Source organism: Diorhabda sublineata, chromosome 8 (assembly GCF_026230105.1).
Source record: "Diorhabda sublineata isolate icDioSubl1.1 chromosome 8, icDioSubl1.1, whole genome shotgun sequence".
Lineage (NCBI taxonomy): Eukaryota > Metazoa > Arthropoda > Insecta > Coleoptera > Chrysomelidae > Diorhabda > Diorhabda sublineata.
In genome coordinates, this window is record NC_079481.1 from 1,315,809 (window position 1) to 1,332,580 (window position 16,772).

The 16,772-nt window shown below is 31.8% G+C and overlaps 4 protein-coding genes across 6 annotated transcripts; 2 read left to right on the top strand and 2 right to left on the bottom strand.

Moving 5' to 3' along the window:
* Positions 1 to 1,676: 1,676 nt before the first annotated feature.
* On the bottom strand, positions 1,677 to 5,746 carry LOC130448026 (E3 ubiquitin-protein ligase Iruka). 2 transcript variants are annotated; one of them, XM_056785178.1, is made up of 6 exons: positions 5,508 to 5,746; positions 5,341 to 5,448; positions 5,138 to 5,262; positions 4,782 to 4,996; positions 4,443 to 4,724; positions 1,677 to 2,881 (listed from the first exon to the last, which is right to left on the bottom strand). In XM_056785178.1, the coding sequence occupies exons 1-6, from the start codon at positions 5,592 to 5,594 to the stop codon at positions 2,751 to 2,753; spliced, it is 948 nt and encodes a 315-aa protein (XP_056641156.1). In that variant the 5' UTR covers positions 5,595 to 5,746; the 3' UTR covers positions 1,677 to 2,750. The 2 variants fall into 2 exon arrangements, with proteins under 2 accessions (XP_056641156.1, XP_056641158.1); XM_056785180.1 differs by having other exon boundaries at positions 5,171 to 5,262; positions 5,508 to 5,707.
* An 891-nt stretch (positions 5,747 to 6,637) lies between these two features.
* LOC130448027 (nucleic acid dioxygenase ALKBH1) lies at positions 6,638 to 7,570 on the bottom strand. The gene has a single exon (XM_056785181.1). The coding sequence runs from the start codon at positions 7,536 to 7,538 to the stop codon at positions 6,642 to 6,644; it is 897 nt and encodes a 298-aa protein (XP_056641159.1). The 5' UTR covers positions 7,539 to 7,570; the 3' UTR covers positions 6,638 to 6,641.
* Positions 7,571 to 7,827: 257 nt separating this feature from the next.
* On the top strand, positions 7,828 to 14,447 carry LOC130448030 (A-kinase anchor protein 17A). Its single transcript, XM_056785184.1, has 6 exons — positions 7,828 to 8,464; positions 8,527 to 8,953; positions 12,011 to 12,218; positions 12,272 to 12,512; positions 12,562 to 12,744; positions 13,773 to 14,447. The coding sequence occupies exons 1-6, from the start codon at positions 7,969 to 7,971 to the stop codon at positions 14,357 to 14,359; spliced, it is 2,142 nt and encodes a 713-aa protein (XP_056641162.1). The 5' UTR covers positions 7,828 to 7,968; the 3' UTR covers positions 14,360 to 14,447.
* Positions 14,448 to 15,658: 1,211 nt separating this feature from the next.
* On the top strand, positions 15,659 to 16,641 carry LOC130448034 (esterase AGAP003155). 2 transcript variants are annotated; one of them, XM_056785187.1, is made up of 4 exons: positions 15,659 to 15,956; positions 16,011 to 16,208; positions 16,261 to 16,401; positions 16,466 to 16,641. In XM_056785187.1, the coding sequence occupies exons 1-4, from the start codon at positions 15,719 to 15,721 to the stop codon at positions 16,609 to 16,611; spliced, it is 723 nt and encodes a 240-aa protein (XP_056641165.1). In that variant the 5' UTR covers positions 15,659 to 15,718; the 3' UTR covers positions 16,612 to 16,641. The 2 variants fall into 2 exon arrangements, with proteins under 2 accessions (XP_056641165.1, XP_056641166.1); XM_056785188.1 differs by having other exon boundaries at positions 15,659 to 15,944.
* The last annotated feature ends 131 nt before the right edge of the window (positions 16,642 to 16,772 follow it).

The window sequence follows — 16,772 nt, forward strand, 5'->3', positions numbered from 1 at the left end:
TATCAACAAACTAAACATATTTTGGGACTATTGTGTAAACTGTCGAAAGATAGAACAAATTTGCACAATTTTTTTGACTAGAAAACGAAGAAAAACTGTCCCAAATGATAAAACGCACGACATATAATTTTCTATCTTTTTGTGATTTTGAGTGTAAAAGTTGCGTCACACAGTGAAAGAAAATTTCATCCGGTGCGGAATTGTTGGAAACTCGACGAAAACTAAATTAAAACAAAACAAACATCGACGCGTCAAAACATAAAAATTGGAAAAAATAAAAGAAAAAAAAACCTTCAAGGTTTCCATCTCTTTTTAATATCACAATTTTTTTTCCGTGTTCGAAAAATTTTGGCGATTGTTCGGCGACATTCTTTTTATTAAAAAAATAAAACTGATAGAAAAAGGAAATTGTGAAAATGATCTAAAACTGTGGGAATTCAGTGGAAAGTGTGTGAAATTCATTGAAAATCGTTGGTAAACGAAATAAAACTGTTGGAAACGCGATAGGAACTATGGAAAAATGTGGAAAATCATAGAAAACTGAAGAAATTTGTAGAAAACTACTGGAAAAGCGTTGGAAACTATCTACAACTGTGGAAAATCGAATGAAACTGTTGGAAAAGCGATAGGAACCATGAAAAAATGTGGGAAATCAAAGAAAACTAAAGAAATTTATAGAAAACTACTGGAAAAGCGTTGGAAACTATCTACAACTGTGGAAAATCGAATGAAACTGTTGGAAACGCGATAGGAACCATGAAAAAATGTGGAAAATCAAAGAAAACTAAAGAAATTTATAGAAAACTACTGGAAAAGCGTTGGAAACTATCTAAAACTGTGGAAAATCGAATGAAACTGTTGGAAAGGCGATAGGAACCATGAAAAAATGTGGAAAATCATAGAAAACTAAAGAAATTTGTAGAAAACTACTGGAAAACCGTTGGAAACTATCAAAAACTGTGGAAAATCAAATGAAACTGTTGGAAAGGCGATAGGAACCATGAAAAAATGTGGAAAATCAAAGAAAACTAAAGAAATTTATAGAGAACTACTGGAAAAGCGTTGGAAACTATCTAAAACTGTGGAAAATCGAATGAAACTGTTGGAAAGGCGATAGGAACCATGAAAAAATGTGGAAAATCATAGAAAACTAAAGAAATTTGTAGAAAACTACTGGAAAAGCGTTGGAAACTATCAAAAACTGTGGAAAATCAAATGAAACTGTTGGAAAGGCGATAGGAACCATGAAAAAATGTGGAAAATCAAAGAAAACTAAAGAAATTTATAGAGAACTACTGGAAAAGCGTTGGAAACTATCTAAAACTGTGGAAAATCAAATGAAACTGTTGGAAAGGCGATAGGAACCATGAAAAAATGTGGAAAATCATAGAAAACTAAAGAAATTTGTAGAAAACTACTGGAAAAGCGTTGGAAACTATCAAAAACTGTGGAAAATCAAATGAAACTGTTGGAAAGGCGATAGGAACCATGAAAAAATGTGGAAAATCAAAGAAAACTAAAGAAATTTATAGAGAACTACTGGAAAAGCGTTGGAAACTATCTAAAACTGTGGAAAATCGAATGAAACTGTTGGAAAGGCGATAGGAACCATGGAAAAATGTGGAAAATCATAGAAAACTGAAGAAATTTGTAGAAAACTACTGGAAAAGCGTTGGAAACTATCTACAACTGTGGAAAATCGAATGAAACTGTTGAAATTTACAGAAAATTGTTGGAAATATGGAAAACTGTTTAAAACAATCTACAATTATGGGAAATTGTTGAGTTATTAAAAAAAATGTTGGAAAGATGAAAAATAATATTAAAAAATGTGAAAAGCTATTGGAAATTATAGAAAATTGTTAGAAAATCATGAAAAACTGTTGAAAATTTTGAAAAAAATATTCTGATATGGTAAAAAATGGATGAAAAAGAAATGAAAACTGGTGGAAACTGTAGATAATGGTTCGATATCGTGGAAAATACAAGAAAAATGGGAAACTGTAGAAAACGATCTGATATTGTGGAAAATATATGGATAATGTAAAAAATATTTTGATGTTATGGAAAATATAGAAAGGCAAATGCTGAAAACTGTTAAAAATATTCTGAAATTGTGAAAATATGGAAACTCTTGAAAATTTTAGTTTACCGAAGAAAATCGTTTTTCCAAAAATATGATAAATTATGAAAAAAACTGCCGGAAACAGTAGAAAATGATTGATAGTTTCAAAAAATTGACATTGCGCAGCCCAACAAGTGATAAAATCTTGAAAAATGATTCAATTAACCAAAAGAAATAAATAACGAAACCTGGGGAATGAGTAACGATGAGGAAACAATGAAAATCGTAAAGAAAAAATTGAAAAACGTCAGAAAATTATAAACAAACGTCTCAATAACTGAAGAAAAAAAAACAACAACAACCTTCATCACTAAAAGTTGGATTTTTATTGTTAATAATTTAAAATAAAACGAAATTTATGTACAATAATCCAAAATACTCGCCAATTCGATTAAATTAATTTTTTATTCGTGGAAAACTCAACAAAACCGTTTAAAAAAAATCCAAAATTAACATCAAAGTTTTTTTTTTTAATCGAATCCCATTTCACCAATCGTACAATAATAAAAACAATGTTTTTTAAAAGCAAGCATATTTCTAGATTACAGGATTTCATTTTTTTGGTTTTTTTTTTCGTTTAAATGTGATTAATCATCGTTTTTTTAGTTTTTTCTTGATAATTCGCTTACATGGTGGAGTCATTTTGTGATCTCGATCGTGTCCTAGCTCCTGTATTTTCATGGGACGTCGAATTACTCGACGAACTACTGGATTGAGAATTGAACAGACTGCGCAGGACGTTAAATGTATTATTAGCTAAAAATTTTCAATAATATTATTTATTAAAAGTACATACGTCGAAAACTGTATTATTCTATATAAAAATGTTCAATTGATACCAGAAATTGTACAAATGAAAAGATAAGAAACTGTTGGATGGAATAATTTAAAAAACTGTTAAAGTTAAAACTAAATTGAGTACAGACTGTTGTAAAACAATGAAAAATTACCAAGAATAGTATATTCCAAACTAAAAATGGTAAAAAACTGTTCAAACGAAAGGAGGAAATAGATAAGAAACTGTTGGATGGAATATTTAACAAAACTCTTGAAGTTCGAAGGAAAAATAATAATATTGAGAGCAGACAGTTGCAAAACAATGAAATATTACCAGAAACCGTAGATTCCAAACTAAAAATGGTAAAAAACTGTTGAAGATGAAAGGGAAAAATAATCAAACTGGCTTCAGACTGTTTTAGAACGTTTATAAATGACCGGAGACTGTACAGGTTGAACTGAGAAGGTTGAGAAACTGTTCAAATAAAGAAAAAATATAGAAACTAGTATATAAAATAATTAACGAAACTGTTGAATGTTTACAATAAAACAACTACATCAAGTACAGACTGTCAAAAAACAATAAAAAATAGCCAAAAACTGTACATTCCAAACTAAAAATGATAGAAAAAGTGTTCAAATGAATGAATTTTTAAAACATTGGTAATAAAGGAGAAAAACATTTAAAGCAATAAACAAACAGTCAAAAACTGTTCTCATGATATTAAAAGTGACAAATTGGCCAAAACTAAATGATATTGAAAAATGGTCAAATGGTCAAAAAGTTGTTAAAACTATAATTAGAAACTTTGGGATGTCGGTAAACGGTCAAAAACTACAGAATTAACTAAAATCATAAAAATACTGAAATAATAAGAAAATCATTGATCAAAAGGTTTTTAAGGGTCACAAACTATTCAAAATTCATTCAAACTGATACATAATTATTGTTAAAATTTTCAAAATATTAAAAAAAATTGTACAAAAGGCAGTTAACAGTCAAAAACTGTACATCATTGACCAAAACTGGTAGATAATTGTTAAAATGGTCAAACTATGGGGAAAAATAATTGAAACAGTAACTAGGACTTGTTCAAAAGGTAGTTAAGGGTAAAAAATTATTAAAATTTTGAATTATTGTTGAAAAATATGTTGAAAAACGTTAAAAATTAAGCAAAACTGATAAATTATGGTGAAAATGTAATTAGAAATGTTCAGGACACAGTTGAAAGCTACAGGAATCAGAATAACTGTTAAATAAAAAATATCCAAAAGTAGAATTACTACAAATAATAAAGAAATCTTCTATTTTTGAAGGAATTTGATAGATATTTAGATTAATAGAAAAAACTGTTGTAATTGTGTCAAATTTGTATTATTTTTTTAAAATATATATCAAAAATCATTAAAAAACTAAATAATCACTAAATCTAATTAAAAAAATGATTCAAAAAGTTTTCAATTTATAAAATACCCATAAACTCAGTCATTAATGGAAGTTAAAAAAATCCAAGTGAAAATTTAAAAATTTAAAACTCACCGCCATTATTTGAACTACTACCACCCGGATCCTGATTATTGTCACTGCTACTTTGATCATTAATTAAGTTTTGTCTACAAATGGGGCAAGTACCGTGCAATTCCAACCACGGTCTTATACACGGTTCATGATAAATATGCAAACAAGGTAATTGACGCACATTCTCGCACAACTGAAAATCCTCCCAACAAACTGAACATTGTAATTTGGCAGTAACTTGTTCTTCAGTTACTTCCACTATGGGTAAACCATCTATAACTTCTTTAGAAACCGGCGGTGGACCTACAAAGACAGTTACCTAAAATACACCCTGAAATTAGGTACTAGACCAATATTTACCAGTGCTATCCATTTGATTGAGAAGTTGGGTTACTATGGCGTCTAATCCTTCACGCCCCCAAGCATAATCGCCCGGGTTCCCTAAAAACAGCTGCATATTTCCTTGTGCCGTACCAAAATTCACTCCTACGCCCAAATTTACAATGAAATCTTGCAGTAGATTCTCGAACGGGACGTGCTGCCTCAAATTCGACGATGCTATTCTAGTAAGAGTTCTGTAAACCACCAAAAATACCCATATAACAAGGAAAACCCACAAAAAGAAGACAGACAAGAAAAACCAGTGAAAACAGTAAAAAAATCGATAGAAATAAAATAAAACAGCCTGAAATAGTAAAAATGTAACTCTTTCAGACCTGGGTCTAACAATCCTGGCACGATTTGCGTACCTTCTTCCAGGGCGATTAATCCCTTCCGATCGCGTCCTAGGCCTACGATCCTCAGTTAAATTTAACGGCAATGTATTCATCAAATTATCCACCTTTAAGAAAAGAAAAATCAACGAATTAGAACAATTAATAAAATCAGCTACGAATATAAATTTGAAAAAATTACTCACAACCTCTGCATCTTCCCAATCCTCAACGTCCATTATGTCGTCATTACTTTCAGGAGTATCTTGTAATTCTTCTATAAAACCATCGGAGCAATGAGGACATGTGAAATCCTGAAAAGAAGGGCATAAAAATATTGTCGATACCACTTTCGTTTGGAATTAATTTTTACCGCTGATGCGTTTTGAAATTGAATGTTACACATGTGACAATAAAACTTCTGGGGCGGTCTATCTTCCACGGCGGCCTCTGCCATCATGAAATTAATTTGAAACTATCTACTAACAATTTAAATAATAAACTTATGAATATACTGTCTGAGAAAGGAAATCGACCACCATACTTTATTTATCACAGAACACTAATAAACGCAGAAACGATTTTATTTTGTTTGACACTTTTATGTCATTCGTTTAATTCGGTTCGTTCTGCAACGTTATAATTGATTGTATTTATATAACTAGATACGTTTTGTAGTATACTAATTTTTTAATAAATACGAATTTGTGAATTTTTAAAATTATTTACATAGACGTAGTAATTCTAGACACCTGATTATATATTATTTCTACATTAAAAAGTTGTGCCAATTGTAGAAAGCTTGTAGAAAGAAACAACCTCTGAAATAACTTTGCTTCACTGTGAAGAGAAATGAGGAAGTAGGGAAATGTACCGGTGGAAGGAGAAGGAACATTAGACAGATATAGCTCTACCGTAACTTTCTTTGTATCTCATTCTAATATTGGGAAACGATTTTTATTGAAAGCGCAGCCATGATTGTTTAGACGCCCTCAATATTAATTAATTTGTCTATGAACGCCATATTTAATCACGTGATTTGTAGAGGTTAGAGGTCAGAAGAAAACTGAAAAAACAAAATCGAATTACAGGGGTTTGAGGAAAAAATAAAATCGATTTAATGGGTTATAAAATAATTAGGGGTAAAAAAAGGAAATTGAGTTCAGGGGTTAGAGGAAAATTTATATACTGAAAAAACAAAATCGACTTACAGGGGTTGGAAGAAAATGAGCAGATTGGGAAAACAAAATCGATTCACAGGGCCTAGAGTAATATTAAGAGATAGAAAAAGCAAAAAAAGTTACAGGGATAAAAAAAACTAATTCATGTTAAATTATACTGAGTTAAAGGGGGTAGAGGAAAATTAATGGATGCAAAAGAAAACAAGAATGAATTTATGGATATGTACAGGATGTTGATATTTTTTTGTTGTCACTGGCTTATGTTTAATGTTAGGGATGAGGACATGGTTATTTTTAATGAAAGAAAAAAAACACGTTACTTTTTGTTATAATTTTAATTGTCCTTTATTTAAAACCTGCCTAACATTAATATTTATTCTAGAATAATTTAAATAATTATTAAAAGGTTCCCAATGTTTGAAATCTGAATTTTCCATTTGATATTCGTCATTCCACACCTCATAATTGGTCTTAATTATTCTAGGCACCGCATGGTAACACAGTCTCGATTCTTTACTCATAATTAAAATATCACCACTGTGTATATACATTGCTAAAGGCTTCTCATCAATTGTTTCACCCCCTATTAAAAAAATAGCACTTTGTCCGAAACTAAAAGAAAATAAGGGCGCTTCCAAATTTTGTTCTGAATGATCAGTATGACCGGAAAGTGTCGAATCCAGATGATAGTAATTAATTATAGCGGCCTCGGCTGTGAAATCGTCAAAACCAAACTGTTCCGCTACATATTTAGTCATATTTTTAATATCTTCCGGAAAAGGACATTTATTTTCTTCCGAATAAATTTTAGTGTCCCAATCGTGGTGATAACCAAACGTAGACCATCTCAAACTATCGATTATCTTTTTATTTTTTCGTCCTTCTTCCCACCAATTTTCATCACTTTTTAAAATATTTGTATTATCTATATTTAGTTTGTGTGGTTTTTTGGAATAATCTTTCAAACAACGCGTGATCCAATACCTTTGTCCGTGAGGGGTAAAAGGATTTTTTATAAAAATCAAACCATTACGGGAATTTATTACATACACTTCCCAATCTTCCGTACTTCTTAAACCATATTGCGGACTAGATTTATTAATATCAAGTTTAGTTATAATACCGTTATTTAATAATAATTTAGGTTTATGTATATTTAAAACGTCTTCAAATGTTGGTAATGGATCTTTTGATTTATAATATTTAAAAGATTCTCTAAACATATTTACATTTTAAACTATTTCTTCTTCTTTATCTTAATAGAAGTTTTCTTATAAGCTTGACTGTATTTCGGAAAAGGCAAAGCCATTAAATGACAACTAACAGTTGTTTGTAATGATAATTTGTCACATCAATAGATCTTTTGATTTATGATATTTAAAAGATTCTCTAAATATATTCACATTTTCAACTTTTTCTTATTCTTTTAACACTATGAATATCGATGTAAGTTGGATTTAATTGCGTTTCAGAAGAGGCCAAGCTATTGAATGACAAGTAACAGTTGACATTAATGACAGCTTGTCAGATTGATTAGAAAAGTTTAATCAATTTTATGGTTTATTATAGACAGTTTTTGTTCAAAAGTATAAAATAATTAGAGCATTTCTCTATTTTTGATTTTAGTAAAAATCAAAGAGAAACACTCTAATTATGAATACTTTTCAGATATGTCACAATACTACCGATCTAACACCGTTGTATTTACCCCAACAACTTTATTTAAAACCGATAGCGAGAATAAATATATCTTTACAACTTCCAAATATAAAGAAAATAGGAAAAAGTGTTTCGCATTGGGATATAATGGATCAAATAAGAACTCTAATAAAACCTGAAGAATTTACAACGTTAAAAGTTACAAAAACCACAGTGGAATTTGTTAGATTAGAAGGTGAACTTGATTCCAAAGACAAAATTGATCGTATTTTACCCAAGATACATAACAAGATGATAAAACTAAAGGATTTCGGGGAGTTAATGAGATTGAAAGCAGCCGAATGGAAGTCTGATTTTCCTACTAGACGAGCATGGGATGATTTTTTCCAAAATTCACGCGATATGGACGAGATGAAACCAGGACAACGACCTGATACCGTGCACATTTCGCATTTACCGTCAAAATGGTTTGTACCATATCATCTCTCAGGTTAGTTTTATTTTTAATACTGATAATAACCTCAAAGGGATTTATTTATTATATATATTTAGGTGAGGAAGAAGTAACCCCTTCCGAAAAGATATTCTACAGAATATTTGAAAAATTCGGTCAAATTAGATCAATAGATATACCCATATGTGATCCTTATAGAAAAAAAATGAACACGAATATATCGGGATTAAAGACTTCCTCCTTTGATAATACTCAATTCTTTGAGGGTTATGTACAGTATAAAGACTATATAGGGTTTACCAAAGCTATGGATGCTTTGAAAAACGTGAAATTAGTTCATAAAGATGAGGATTCCATGTTAGAAGTTGATATTAAAGTGGATTTTGATAAAAGTAAACATTTAAGTGAAGCTTCTATTAGAAGAAGGGAAATAGTTCGAGATAGATTGGTCAGGAAAGCCAGGGAACAAGAGGAGAAGGATAAAGCACAATTGGAAGAAATGAAAAAGAAAGAAGAATTGGAAAGGTTGTTTGTTTGTTTATTTATTTATTTATTTATTTAAAATATACAATTTCGTACCTAGAAAAAATGGAAATTTATAAAATTTTCATTATCTGTCATTTAAACAAATTATATATATACAGGATTTTCTACCAAATTCAAACCTATATTTTTTGCAGCCACATTTTAATGAAATTTTTATCGAATAACATTACAGTTTAAAAATAAATATACAGGGCGTTTTTTTTTCATGTACTATCAAAGATTAGTGCAAATATCAATATACAGGGTAGGATGGCTCCAAATTAAAATTTGGCTAGTAATTTACAATTTTTAATTTATGATAAACATTATCCCCAGTGATTTTCCTGAAATTCTTTCTCTAATGAATGAATGAAAATGACTTGTCATGGGGGCATTTTTAAGTAGCCAATACCAAATCGGGCATCAATGACTACCTCTGGGCACCTGGTTCACCTGAACCTGGACATCATATCCAGAGTTTTCTTGAGAAAAATCTGTGAAAACGGATTGAAAATCATAGCAGAAAAATTTAATCGATCACCACTTTTAATTTTGACACCAGCAACCACTTTCAGGTAACTGAAACACCGGAACTTGGACGTCTTCTCCGAGAATTGTATAATTTGTGAAAAGAAACGAAAATAATATCAGACGAGTTTTTTTTGTATTTATTCTCAATTTCGACACTGGTGACCACTCTCAGGTAACTGATGTACTGGAACTTGGACGTCTTCTCCGAGAATTTTCCGACATATTTTATGAAACGAAACGAAAATAATATCAGACGAGTTTTTTTTTGTATTTTTTCTCAATTTCGACACCAGCAACCACTCTTGGGTAACTGATGTACCCGAACTTGGACGTCTTCTCCGAGAATTTTCCTGCAAAATACGTAAAAACGAATCGAAAAGCATAACAGGTGGATTTTTTCGACCACTCTTCTCGATAATAGAATCAACAACTCCCGAGTACCTAATGCACTATATCCTGGACGTCATCTCCAAAACTTCCCGCCAAATTCTGTGAAAATGACATGATAATCGAATCACGTGTCCATTTCCGACCACTCTTCTCGATTTTGGCACCAGCAACCACTTTTGGGTGCCAAATATACTGGAACCTCGAAGCCTTCTTCAGGAATTTTCCTGTTCGATTCGTGAAAATTATACCAACGAATTTCCTCGATAACTGGTGCACCATATACTCAGTCTGAGATGTAGCTTATGTTAAATTCGACTTTCAGTTCTTTTGACCGTATTTTGTAAAAAACCTCAGGAGATGAAGTTCAGTTTCTGGTTCACCATACACTCGGATAAGATCGCCGAAACCAAATTAAAGAATTTTCGTTTTGTTTGCGCGAAATGTATAAGAAAATCTAAGAAGATGATGTCCAGGTTCTAGTGCACTAGGTATCGAGGAACGGTCGTTGATGCCAGATTTGATTAGAGCGACCGAAAAATTGTGATATGATTTTCGGTTCGATACCGCGAATTTTGCAGAAAAACTCATGGAGATGATGTCCATGTTCTGGTGCACCTTATACCCAGACTGAGATGTCGCTGATGTTGAATTCGACTTTCAGTTGTTTTGAGCGTATTTTGCAAAAAACTTCAGGAGATGACGTCCAGTTTCTGGTGCACTAGGTATCGGGGAACGGTCGTTGTTGCCAGATTCGATTAAAACGACCCGAAAAATTGTTGTGATATGATTTTCGGTTCGATACCGCGAATTTTGCAGAAAAACTCATGGAGATGGTGTCCATGTTCTGGTGCACCTTATACCCAGACTGAGATGTCGCTGATGTTGAATTCGACTTTCAGTTGTTTTGAGCGTATTTTGCAAAAAACTTCAGGAGATGACGTCCAGTTTCTGGTGCACTAGGTATCGGGGAACGGTCGTTGTTGCCAGATTCGATTAGAACGACCCGAAAAATTCTTGTGATATGATTTTCGGTTCGATACCGCGAATTTTGCAGAAAAACTCATGGAGATGATGTCCATGTTCTGGTGCACCTTATACCCAGACTGAGATGTCGCTGATGTTGAATTCGACTTTCAGTTGTTTTGAGCGTATTTTGCAAAAAACTTCAGGAGATGACGTCCAGTTTCTGGTGCACTAGGTATCGGGGAACGGTCGTTGTTGCCAGATTCGATTAGAACGAACCGAAAAATTCTTGTGATATGATTTTCGGTTCGATACCGCGAATTTTGCAGAAAAACTCATGGAGATGATGTCCATGTTCTGGTGCACCTTATACCCAGACTGAGATGTCGCTGATATTGAATTCGACTTTCAGTTGTTTTGAGCGTATTTTGCAAAAAACTTCAGGAGATGACGTCCAGTTTCTGGTGCACTAGGTATCGGGGAACGGTCGTTGTTGCCAGATTCGATTAGAACGACCCGAAAAATTCTTGTGATATGATTTTCGGTTCGATACCGCGAATTTTGCAGAAAAACTCATGGAGATGATGTCCATGTTCTGGTGCACCTTATACCCAGACTGAGATGTCGCTGATGTTGAATTCGACTTTCAGTTGTTTTGAACGTATTTTGCAAATCTTCAGGAGATGACGTCCAGTTTCTGGTGCACTAGGTATCGGGGAACGGTCGTTGTTGCCAGATTCGAGTAGAACGACCCGAAAAATTCTTGTGATATGATTTTCGGTTCGATACCACAAATTTTGTAGGAAAACTCCCGGAGACGACGTCCAGGTTCAACTGCTTCAGGTATCTGAGGGTGGTTGTTGGTACCAGATTTGTAATCGGCAGCTCAAAAAAGACTCGCTTTAGAAGTCTCTTTTAATTTGAAATTGAATTTCATCAGAAGCCACGGAGATGGCGTTCATTATCTAGGTCGTTGATTGACAAATTTGGAAGTTTTATTCGGAATCGATGACTTTGCACTTCATAAATGCAATTTGGTCAGAAAAACATTATACAAAGTGTATACTTTTATTTTTAGAGGTTTCGGTTTTTTATTTTTCCTCCCTGTATATTTTATGATGAGTATTTTTGTCATTCCAGTACGTCGTTAGGTGTTTTAGTAACAATTTTCAGGCAAAAAGAAATAGATCTGAAGGAACAGAAGAAATTGAGGAGAAAATTACGCGAAGAAAAAAGGAAAGCGAAAATATTGGAAAAGCTCGAGATTTCCGGTAGCGATGAAATCAACGAAAAGATCGCTAACGAAGAAAAAAAATTACTCAAAGTACAAAGAAAATTAGAAGCCATAAGGCTTTTGGAAGAATTATTCAGAAGGATACAGGTAATTATCGTACTCCTTGAAATTTCGCGAAAATGATCCCGAAATTATTGTAGGAGAAGAATCCTGAGAACGTCCCCATCTACGAGGGGTTGACGAATCAGTCCCACGACGAATTAACTCGTTTCAAAAACTCCAGCGAATTAGAGGTGCTCAATCAAAAACAGAAGTTGCATAACGCGCTCAAAGGAAGAGTTATGCTCAAAACAATCCTCGCGGGCGGTAAAAAAATTAAGAGATCACGTTCCGATAGTACGGATTCCGATTTATCGCTCGATCTTGATATACCGGCTACAAGTAAGTGAATATTGTGGCGATGCATCTCCCTGTATATAAATTTTTGTAGGACGTCGACCAACCAGTCCGGTGATTCAAAAATATCCCGAATTGATGTACGATCCGGGTTGGGTAGGTTATCCTTCATACATCCCTCCAGGACCGATGTTTCCTGAAACTTATCCGATAGGCAGTTTCATACCTAGAGGCAGAAGTTTCCCGAGGCTGCCCAATATTCCGGGTCCATCTAGAGGTAAGAGTTTATTTTACCACTCTGTATACATACTGTAATTTTTATTATTGTAATAATATTTAAAACGAACTATAATTTTTACTCTCCCCTGTATACAACTAGGAGAAATTTTTTCTTTTTTTTGGCTGCAGGAATATTATATGTTCCCTGTATATTAGTAAAAGACATTTTTGTTGACTTAATTAAAAAAAAATGTATAAACGTATCAAAATTTTAACAAAAACATTATAATGTTGTTAAATAAAATGGTATTGAATTTTGAAACACCCTGTATTCATATATCGTAATCTAAACCGTAATTGATGCCAATAACAAACATTTTTTTATAACTCATTTTGATATTAATGAAAATTCAAAATAGAAAATTTTGATTTAAAAAAAAATGTTATTTGCCAACTTTACCCACCCTGTATCATGAAAAATGTTCAGTACAATGATTTTTTTTGTTATTTCAAGAAAAAATTTGAAAATTTAGCATAAAATTTTTAATTTAGGTAAAGGAATTATTTTCCAATTTTATATACAACACCCTGTATAATATTTCATTGTGATGATGATTATATACATGAGAAATGCTAATTATAATAATTTGTTTCTTCATACGAGTCAAAATGATGCACAGAATTTGGAAAAAAAATTCAGTAGTAAATTTTTAATTTCGGGAAAACATTATTTATCAATTTTACGCAACACCCTGTATCGTATCTTGTTGTTGACGTGAAAAATATTGAGTACAATAATTTTTTTGTTAATTGGAATCAGAATATGAAAATAAAAACAAAAAATCAGCAGAAACTTTTCAATTTTGGAAAAATATTATATACAAACTTTATGTAGCACCCTGTATCATATTTAGTTGCAATTATTACAAAAGATGATTATAAACTCAAAAAATCTTCATTATAATCATTTTTTTTTTAATAATACGATTAAAAATTACACCAAAACGTTCACTTTATTAAATAAAAACAAATTTATACAAATCAGAACTATATGGTGGATGTTACTACTGTTCACTCGTATTTCAGGAGGATATGGTCGACGTAGATCCGGTTATAGATTTAGGGGTACAAACAGAGGCGGAGGTAATTTCAAAAACTACCCGCCGGATTTGGAAGAAGAGTTTCTGAAATTCCTAAACGAGCACGAAGACAGGAAACGTAAATCTTACTCTCCGAGTAGGCGATCTAGAAGACGTACAAGATCTAGATCACGTTCGAGGAGATCCTACAGCCATTCGAGGAGTAGATCGAGAAAAAGACGATCCAGATCGCGGAGATCTAGATCTTATAGTTATAGATCGAGATCTAGGTCGTATACTAGATCGAGAACTAGATCCAGATCTAAAGATAAACGTTTAACCAGGAGTAGATCTAGAAATAGGAATAGATCGAGGAGTAAATCTAGAGGGAGAAGCGGAAATAGGGAAAATAAAACTGAAACTAACGTTGATGATAGAAAATCGAAATCTAGGGAAAAATCCGTGGATAGTTCTAGTTTTATGACACCTAGACAGCTTCAAAGGAGAAGAGAGAGATCGAAATCGTGGTCTTTGATGAGGGAAGGTGAAGCAAAAGGTAGATCTTGGTCTAAATCCCCGGAAAAAAAAGAATAAAATTTCATTATTTAAATTTTTATTAAATTATTTATAATATTTACGAAAAGTTGTAATTTTTGTTCTTAATTAAAGATCTTTTAAGTAATTGACGTGTTTTAATTCGACTATCTATTACAGAAGCACCTCAAATACCAGGGTTGAACGATAAGTAGTGAAGCACTTGAAACAATTTGAATCAATCGTTAAATTTGTTGATAACTTTCATTATTTACTGAAAAAGTATAAACGAGAACCAATACATAAACTATAAGTCAATAATCATCACATCACAAATATAGAGTATTTTACTTTACATTTGAAATATGGACGCCTATGGTTTTTAAAATCAATAAATTTCATATTAATACTTTTTCAAAAATATTTCATCGAATTTGATTAAAACTGATATTATAACACTAGATGAAATTAATTTAAATACATAATATGAATTTTCATACCTTAAAATTCATCGTTGATACTTCTTAACTTAAATCACTTAACCATTTGCTTTAAAATCACTTTTATTTCAAGTCAATTGATAATTTATATAAACTCGTTTAATATAAGCCACAATCTATGATAATTGCATTAATAAACAGTTTAACATTAACTAAATATGTAAGTAAAATTATATAATTAACGAGATTAATAATAAAATAAAAATTTTCAAATATGGCATCATGCTCAGACTCACTGATAAATGAAAGTTTAAAATGTACCAATCACATCATTGGACAAATGAATATGTGATCATGTACCATAGAATTAATACTAGTAGTGTCATGATGCTTTGTTCGCATATCTATAATTACAAATCGGTTCAAAAATTGAACGCATTTCGGTGTAAGTGAATCATAAACTTTCGGAAACTATCACCCGGGTTTATTTAGCTCTATGATACGAACATTCAGATCAGACCATGTAGTCAGAACTAAAATTATTCACCTCTTATTATTTAACAGTATTGAGCGGTAGTAAATAGTCGATAGCTAAACATCATTTTCTGTATAAATATAAATAAAAGCACAAATAATTCGAAAGAAATCGAAAATGATCCGGGATCGCTCTAAAGTTCCAATAAGTATTTCGGTCTGCTTTTAGATCTATGATAATATTCTTAATTTTTTAATAAATAAATGATAATTCTATGTTTCTTATCATTATGAATTTATAAAATTTTTTGTTGAGGTGAAGCTTAATATAATATTACTCTAAGGTAAGCTCGTAAATGTAGTTGTACATCCAAATAAATAAACGTGACAGAATAAATTATACAGCAAAACGCTCCGGTAGAATGAAATGACATAACTTTTATAGGTTATAATTTCAAGTAGTCATTTATTTGGAAGATATTTTAATGCATAAGTAATTAAAAATATGAATCAACCGCCTGTAAAGTGTTGTCCCAATGATAAAATGAAATTAAAAATTCTCGCTATACACGGTTACAGACAGAACGCCGAAACTTTTAAAGCGAAAACAGGATCGTTTCGTAAAATAGTACACAAATGGGCTGAATTTACGTATATAACAGCCCCACATAAAGTGATTTTAGTAGACGATCCAAACGATTTGGATAAAAATAATCAAGACATTGGACAAAGTAAAGATGAAGGTGTGGAAAAATGAATAATTTTATTAAGTATTTGTTATACTTGGGTTGTTTCAGAACAATACGGTTGGTTTTTTAATAGAGACGATTTAACGTTTAGGGGTATAAGAAAAGGTGGACCGGCTATTGGATTCGAAGAAAGTGTAAAATTCATAGAAGATGTATTCGAAAAGGAAGGGCCTTTTGATGGTATTTTAGGTTTTTCGCAAGGTGCATGTTTCACGGGCCTTCTCTGCGATTTACAACAAAGAGGACGTAAGTTTAAAATCGTAATATGTTTAAGAAAACTAATTTATTTACTTTTCAGTTACGAAATTTACTTTCAGCTTTGCAGTTTTAGCTTCGGGTTTTAAATCTGGCAGTTTGCCCCATTTAAAATATTATATCGATAGAATAACGATACCGACTCTTCACATTTTCGGCGAAAATGATCAAATAATACCCACAGGTACACAAACCAAATTTTTATTACAAAATTTCACATTTTTCATCATTCTTTTTTATTTTTTTAGAGATGAGTGAAGCTTTGAGTAATTGTTTCGAAGATCCTGTGATAGTTAAACATCCTGGAGGCCATTATTTACCCGCAGCAGCTGCACAAAAACATGATTACCAAAAATTTATTAAATTACAACTTTTACAAAAATCCGTAACGTGAAAATAATATAAATAAATTGTTATTTTTGAATTATTTTTTTTTTTATTTATCACCACCCTGTACACTTAACAACATTTCTATTATTATCTATAAATAGTAAAAAATTCAAAAAATTTCTGGGACACCATGTATAGTATTTCACTTTGTATTAATTCGTAAAA

Coding starts and splice junctions, on each gene's coding strand:
- LOC130448027 (XM_056785181.1), bottom strand. CDS start 7,538: ATGTTTAGAGAATCTTTTAAATATTATAAATCAAAAGATCCATTACCA.
- LOC130448026 (XM_056785178.1), bottom strand. CDS start 5,594: ATGATGGCAGAGGCCGCCGTGGAAGATAGACCGCCCCAGAAGTTTTAT. Junction 5,263..5,340: donor ATTGGGAAGATGCAGAGGTT/GTGAGTAATTTT, acceptor CTTTTCTTAAAG/GTGGATAATTTGATGAATAC. Junction 4,725..4,781: donor CAATCAAATGGATAGCACTG/GTAAATATTGGT, acceptor CTGTCTTTGTAG/GTCCACCGCCGGTTTCTAAA.
- LOC130448030 (XM_056785184.1), top strand. CDS start 7,969: ATGAATACTTTTCAGATATGTCACAATACTACCGATCTAACACCGTTG. Junction 12,219..12,271: donor AATTATTCAGAAGGATACAG/GTAATTATCGTA, acceptor AAATTATTGTAG/GAGAAGAATCCTGAGAACGT. Junction 12,513..12,561: donor TCTTGATATACCGGCTACAA/GTAAGTGAATAT, acceptor AAATTTTTGTAG/GACGTCGACCAACCAGTCCG.
- LOC130448034 (XM_056785187.1), top strand. CDS start 15,719: ATGAATCAACCGCCTGTAAAGTGTTGTCCCAATGATAAAATGAAATTA. Junction 16,209..16,260: donor CGATTTACAACAAAGAGGAC/GTAAGTTTAAAA, acceptor TTTACTTTTCAG/TTACGAAATTTACTTTCAGC. Junction 16,402..16,465: donor TGATCAAATAATACCCACAG/GTACACAAACCA, acceptor TTATTTTTTTAG/AGATGAGTGAAGCTTTGAGT.